The sequence below is a fragment of the Acartia tonsa genome, chromosome 8, assembly GCF_053477335.1.
Source record: "Acartia tonsa isolate MP-2025a chromosome 8, ASM5347733v1, whole genome shotgun sequence".
Lineage (NCBI taxonomy): Eukaryota > Metazoa > Arthropoda > Copepoda > Calanoida > Acartiidae > Acartia > Acartia tonsa.
Window position 1 is genome coordinate 21186115 of NC_137267.1, and position 8002 is coordinate 21194116.

General features: G+C 32.0%; 1 protein-coding gene across 1 annotated transcript; it reads right to left on the minus strand.

Moving 5' to 3' along the window:
• Window positions 1-4635: 4635 nt before the first annotated feature.
• On the minus strand, window positions 4636-5799 carry LOC145326521 (uncharacterized). The gene has a single exon (XM_080169892.1). It carries the CDS (start codon window positions 5797-5799, stop codon window positions 4636-4638), a length of 1164 nt encoding a protein of 387 aa, XP_080026018.1.
• Between the last annotated feature and the right edge of the window lie 2203 nt (window positions 5800-8002).

Sequence of the window (8002 nt, forward strand, 5' to 3'; positions counted from 1 at the left end):
CCCCCAAGAGAATTCATCAATAGAAAAAAATACCCCCCTAAAATTTAGTTTCCAATTTTTCTTTCTAAAACTTAAATTGAAAGTTGGAGGAGTCACCTTCTCCTTCTACCCCTAAAGGCTATTAGGGGCGAAGTTGCTAGTTAGGGTTATAAACTATTAGGCAAAAATATGATTGGACAAATGTAGTGTAACAGACTGAGGCCACTCTACAAGAACTGTTATGTCATTGTCCATTTGTCTGTTCATAAACTACCATATTGAAGTGATATATCTTTCTTTCATTTTTAAAGTTTTGCTTTAATGGATGTTGTCATCCTTGTTGTTATTATTTGTCCTATGATTAAACATTTTCCAGAGATGTAATAATAAAGGATGTAATAAAGGATTTGGGATTAGAACAATATACACAATATATGCCTTTTGTAGAGCAGTACATATTTTGTAGTAGAAAAGATTGTCATTGAAAATTCAAATTCTCATTTTCATTCCTATAGTAAATGTAAAACAATGTCCTATTTTCTTAATGATATTTCCACTAAAAAACACATCTTTGGAAATTCTTAATGACTCTGAATTTCTGCCTCTTTAATGTAAGGAGATTTAAATTAATGTTTATTGTTGGAAGCAAAGCTTTTCTAAAAGTTAGATAAGTTTAGATATGTTTGTTGATATGTAATACTCATGTATTATAGATTCCAAAAGGTACACTGTTAAAAATAATTTTTTTATTTAGTATCAATTGATACTCTGGAGAGTATTGGAACCGTAAGTACGCTACAACTATATATTTAATATATAACACTATGTAATACTATATAACAATAATTATTACTATACAGAACCCATACATTTTTTTAGTAATGATTGATACGCTCTAGAATACTGGAAAATACGGTACAGAAATGTTTATTAAAATAGTACTATTTGATAGACTCTAGTGTACTGGAAAATACGCTGTAGAAATGTTTTTTAATTTAGTACTATTTCATACGCTGGAGCATATCAGACAATACGCAAGAGAATGGTTTATTAAAATAGTAACTATTCATACGTTCTAGGTTATGAATCTGTACTGTAAAGAATAATTGAAACAGACACCATTGGTGCATAACTCTCATGGAAGTGTTTCTGCTTGGTCGTTTTAGACAAAGATGAAATGTTACTATTTATGCTCAGATTTATAGTTTTGATTTTTGTAATTATGACTGACCATAGTTTTTATTCTTAAGGATCATGTTTAGTCCTAAACATCTTTAAAGTCATTTTTTTTACTAAATTTACATTTAAATTAATGTTTTATTGCTCTGCTTGGTATGTTTGTTGATATAACAAAACGTATATGTACATATAATAATCATATATTATAAACTGATCTTTCATCCAAAGTAAAACAGTTTCATACTCTACAGAGTATCAAAAATTATGATAGAGGATATCAAAAATTGCAAAGGAGAGTATTAAAAACTTACTTCTACCGTTTTGAATATTATTCCAAAGAGCGTATTGGATAATACTATACAGACAAATACATTATTTAGTACTACATGTTACTCCATAGAACACTAAGTATTGCTCAATACAGTATTGGAATCTTCCTTGTATTGTAATAAGGTTTTTTTCCTATAACGTACGGATTGATACTATACATTAATGTGAAGAATATATAGTATTATCTGATGCTAAAAAAAAAATTATTTTTAACAGTGTAGGTTCAAAAAAACGAAATGAAAGAAGGAAGAGAAAAAGATATAGTACAGAGAGAGAGATAGAGAGAGGGAGAGAAAGACAGAGAGAGATAGTCAGAGAGAGAGACAGAGAAAGAAAGACAAGAAGAAGAGGTTTTAAAAAATAAGTATAAATCAGAATTTATATAATTTTTAATTTTTAATTTATTTTGCATTCAAATAAAATCAAACAAAGTTCCTAAATTTGAAGCAATGCGAAGCAAAAATTTCAGATTCACCTCATTTAAAATCAAAGCATACAAACTAGAATGAAATTATACAAAATAACACAAAAATAAAAAAATATTTAATACTGAATTATTGCTGTGCAATAGAACTTTTCAAGAATGATTTGCTATGATTAACTGTTTTGCATTGTAAAAATTTATTTTAAGTCGTTTCTGAAAAAGTTTTAGTATTATTCTAGGTTTATGATAAGACAAAAATAAATTAATTAGATTATATACATATACTTCTAAAGAAAAATAAAATTTTTGAAATTTAATTTACTGAAGTGATATTTGCTGAATTTGTTACTAGCCTGTAACTTTCGCGGAAATGATTGAACACCTTTGAATTTAGCTTTCTTTATATTACAGTTGAAAAGAAAAACAAATTTATTTCCCCACCTCTGAACTAACTCAGGGAGGGATGGGACATTGGGCTGTTTATTACACTAGTCACCAAAGTTTTATGATACTTTTTCTTATTTGTTGGCTTAACGACTTTTCGGAACTTTTTGAATTTTGATTAGTTGGTTTGTTGGGTTAAGTTTCCAAACATTTCAACCACTAAATGTTGAAGAGGTCAATTTGCATATCATCATTGGTTATGCACAATGTATACATTAAGTTTTCGGCCATTGTCTTATCCATTTAGATCCCGGTAACTAACTACATCCTACAAGGACGAGCAAAACACAAAAATAGATTTTTAAAAGTGAAGCTTTTCTACATTTAAGGTTGATCATTCCGTCCAACCATTAGAGTAGAATAACGGAGGCAGGAGACATTTAGCTCTTTATTACACTAGTACCCAAAGTTTTTTAATAACTTTTTCTTTTTCGTTGGCATATCATCTTTAGGGACTTTTATTGAATTTTGATTGGTTGGTTATTAAGTTGAGTGTCCAAACGTTTCAACTACTAATTGTAATTTACAGAAGGGGTTATTTTGTGTATCGTTATTGGGGATGTAAATAAATTCTTGGTCACTGTCTTATCCCTTAGATCCCTGGTTTAAACAACATCAAACAAGGGCGAGCATAACACATTTTTAAAAGCGCAGCATTTCTAAATTTAGGGCTGGCCATGTCCACCCAACTATTAGGATAGAGTATATTCATGTATAATAGAGTAGCTTCTTAACTAAAACTGTACATATATACATACTTGCTCGAGTACTATGAAAATTGAAAATAGATATTCAAATTATTTTTATGTTTACAAAATGCTACTTGTATATAACAAATTATCATGATTTTTTTGGCTGAGGCTTAAGATTTTATTAACAACTTAACTAATTGACATATCCTTTGTAAGGGAAGCTTCGCATAGGTCCAGATATTTTTTATAATCGTTGAGAGATAACTGACAAGGCTAATTAAATCTCTAGAGCATGCGACCTTCGTCTTCAAGTTCTTCTTTTAGCCCAAATAAAGGGTCTCCGTTTAAAGTGTGGAAGATTGTGTGCATTGGTTCTTGGCTCCATGTGCTTCTGGTGTTGTGGCTGCTGCGGCGGCTGCTGATGGTGTTGCTGCTGCGGCTGTTGGAGGTAGATACACGGTGATACACAAAGTAGCATTGTCTTCAAGTCCTAACTATTTCACGATAACTTTAGTTCATAGGCTCGAAGAAACCGAAATTTTTTTTCTCAAGTTATGGCGTGGTTTGAGCCGAGACGTTAAGATAACATCGAGGTTGTACAATTTGGTAACATTTTGCTAAAATCTAAATATAGGTATTAACAGTTTTTGATAAACATAAATATTTGTGCTGATTAAAATCATTGATATCAATCAAATTATTTGATTCGCTCAATTTAACACAGAGACATCAATTTGAAATGTGCAATCTTATTGATTTTAGAAAGAGCAAATCTGGTTTGCAATTTATTTTTAGACCCCTTAAAATGAAAAAACAAATCTACCATAATTTAATAAATAGCTGAAAACCTGCCAAGGGACAAATAAATACTACTTGATGGTTTAGAGATATTACTGTACACATGTTAAGCTACAGTGCTAAGCTATAAAGTAATACAAAAGGAAATAAAAATAAAGCTTCTTAATGACAGTTTCCTAAAAGTGCTTAGTAGAGCATAAACCTCCCCCCCCCCCTTATTTTAAAATTCAATTGAGAGGCATTTTCAGGGAAAGCAATTTATGATGTTTCCTAATAACATTGGATTTTATCATAATTGATGAATCAGTTAATATGGGGAAATAATTCTTCTGAATTTTCGGGTATAGTCCCTTTCGTGATATCGCACCTTAAGGGGCGATTCTTCGTATTTTTCACAGTAGGTTTTCTCTTATTTCTAGCCCCTGCGGAGGGCTCTAACCCTGCGGGGCCAATTACCTAACCCTGTGGGGGCAATACCTAACCCAATATAACCTAACCTAACCTAAAATTACCCATAAAAAGCCATTTTAAAGATACGACAAATCGCCCCTTAAGGTGCGATGTCACGAAAGGGACTATTCCCGAATTTTCATTTAAAGATTCCTTGAAATTTGATGTATGTCTTTTTGTTTATTTTTCTTCAATTATTTTTATCTACTCTTTATTAAAAGTTGATGTTGTCATCCTTGTTTTTCTTAAAACTAAACTAAACACTTAGAATTTATTATGATTTTATTACTTAGAAATATTATTAAATAATCATATCAATATTAAACCAATGCAATGATTCTATTTCTTAAATAATGTTTCAAATTTTGACTTTTTGATATACTGAAAAATAAGTATTCCAAGATCAGTGAGACCAAATACACTGAGACCAAACCATAGGCCAAGAGAGCTGCCAATATCAATCAGAAAGCTTGAAAAATTGTATGTAACAAATTTGCTTGTGTAAGGAATATTTTCTGCAAAACTTAATTTTAAGCCATATGCGTTTTCAACAAAATAGTAGGCTTTCACTCTGGCATTGAATATTGTTTGAGTACAAGCGGTTGGACATTCTTTTTCTATCTGTATATCATCTCTAAACACAAAAGGATTCAGTTTTTCTGCATAAGCTGCCAAAAACTCCTTTTCTAAAATTAATTTTCTGTCACATTGATTCTGGTGTGACAGCCAAGGGGGATTGCATCCAATATCTGGTTTAACCAAGACTTGAATTTTCTTATCGATACATTCTGCATATAATTCATTTTCATAATCGATACAGGTCTTTGGATATCCAGGAACTGTGTCGGATATTTTCTGCATATTAATCTCATACCAAATTCTTTTGGTTGCATCTGACACAAGGTGCTGACCTAACTGGGATTTCACATTGACAGAGTAGTAAGACTTTAAGTTTTTGTCTGTAATGAATACTTCAAATGATCTTTTGAAATAATGTACAATATTGATACTGCCTGTGATATCATAGTCCTCCAAGTCCCAGCAGTATCCCCAAAATCCAACATAGAGTTTACGTTTTAATTGTGCTGTATATTTGTTACTGTAGTATTTCCCATTCTTGATGAGGCTCACACCGAAACCATCTTTGTTGGAATAGTCGTATTCTTTATCAGATACCTCCTCAAGCAGTTGATCAAATGTTTTATTCAAATCTGATCCCCATGTTATGTAAATACTTTTGTTTGTCCATTTTAGGCCATAAAACAGTGATTCTATTGCATTGATTGTTGCATTATAGCCACGTTGTTCAATCTTACGCTCATTCAGCTGGTCTAGAGGACAGATAGTTATTAGTGGCAGGGGGATATCTTCTCTTGATATCATAGAAGTTGTATCAGCGATATTGGGGTTTATGTAATTGTTTATACTTCCAACAAGTTGATATATAAACATAATTGTCGACAAAAGAAGAATAAAAACCTTGAAACTGCTCACAAGATTCATAGTTTCTAACTAAATGTATTTTTTTGAAGTATTCAAAACAACTTAATATACATAATAAAATGATGGTGTTTTTTTCTGAAAGTGCCTAAAAAGCAACGCCCCCCTTAACTAAAAGACTAAAAGAATATTAAAAATAATGGGTGGGAACCCCTGCGAAGTTATCCATTATAACATGACCTAACCAAACAAATAAAAACTACCCTTGCCCCTTTATTATATTTCATTTTTCAGAATGAGGGGGTTGGTCTCTGCGCTCTTCTAGGCAATTTTAGGGAAACCACCAAAATACTTGATGTAGGGTGTTCAGTTAATAAATATTGTTTTAACAATTTTTTTTTTTATAAAAAGCTGGAAAAAGTACTCGCCATTTCATCCTTTATTCTATGAAAATAAGCCACAGCCACAAATATGGCTGGTAATTGCTGCTGAAAGCCAAAGGTGAAATTGTGTAAAAAAAACACCAGCTACCTGGAATCCAGCAAACAGCAGCTGCAGGCTAAAATGGATAAAAATGGTTCCTACTGCTACTATGTCAGGAACCCGACATTAATAGTTAATGTATGGGGGAATACCCAGGTCCAAAAATAGGTGCAACGCATTACCATGCACAGTTAAGACATATCAGACAAAGGTCGAGCAATCAAAGAGTTAGTTGTCTGATGGGTACGTGTTACTTAAAATAATACCCTGGGTGTTCGTCAGAAAAGGATACATAAGGCTCCCCTTAGTTATAATCCTAGATATTTGGACCATGGCGTTTTAGTGTTATGGACAGCATCCCCGCCTGTATGAGGTAAATGATATGTAGGTAAGAAAAGTTCTTTTTTACTATAATTATAATCTGCTTCAAAAGTGGAAAGCACAAAATATAACCTTTTGTTAAGCACCTTTAAAATTGTCAAAACTTACTTTTTCCACAACTCAGGGATCTAAAGGGACGGTCGATAAATTGATGCACATCCCAAATGATGGCACACTCAATTACCCCTTCTGTAGATTACAAGTAGTGGCTGAAACGGACATTCAACTTGTTGAACCAACCAATGTAAATTAACCTAAAGTTGTCAAGACAATGAATAAGAAAACAATACTATAAAAATTTGGGGAGAGTTAAATTTTCCCCTCCCTCCATGACCACAACTATACAAATTATTTAATAACATTAAAAAGCAAATGGCTTGTCCTATTCATCATTTTTTTTATTAAATAATTATTTCCTTTAATTAAGTTTTCATAATAAAGAAATTACGTTCTAAATAAAATTATTGCGCTTAAAAAGAATAATTTATATTTAATTGTATTAAAAGTTAATTGAAATAAATGTAAAGGAATAAAGACAGTTTTATTTTATAATTAAATTTTTTGATTATTCATAAACTAATGAAATGTTATTCCTATAAAATATATGGATATTTTTTTCCATTTATAACATAACAGCAATAATAAACATTAGTAAAAATTTAAAAAGAAAATAAACCCCCCTAAAACAGTCCAGGGGGGTGTGTATCCAACTGAAAGTATATTTTACACACCCTCTTACATCCCCCTTACAATAATATAACACCACCTTTTGTTGTCTAGTCCTTCATTTTGATTTAAAGGGGGTGTCAAACTTTCATTTGAACATTTGAAACAATTGAAACAACTGAATATATTAATTCCAGCATTTTTTGTACATAACAGTACACATACAGGGTGGGGCACATAAATCCGGACTTTTTAAAATTTTTAAACAAATGAACATAAAATCGTCAATTTTAAAGATTTTATTGAATTTTAAAAACTGGGAGGCAGAATAGGTATATGACTATTAGATTATTCAAAAAAAATGGCCGCCAGTCTCATTCACCGCCTCTACCCGCCTCCTCAACCGCCAGCATGCCCAGGTCAAAATGTACCTTTCTAAGCTGTCGAAGTTCTCCTTGAAAGTGGCTATGAGGGAGATCTTTGTGATATGGGCACGTCTATTGGTGCATGCTTCAAAGTAGCACCAGGCCCAAAAGTCCATTGAATTAAGATCAGGCTGCTGGGAGGCCACATTTTCTTAGGATCGTGAGTAACCGCAGGATCCAAATTAACCCAACTTTCAAGCTACTCTTAGACACGGAGGCTCTTATTTGGACCACAGTTGAGCTAGAACGACGTTCTTTACCTTTTTGGAAATGGCATGACAATTCAGCTACGGTTGTCAACGCAATCTAAA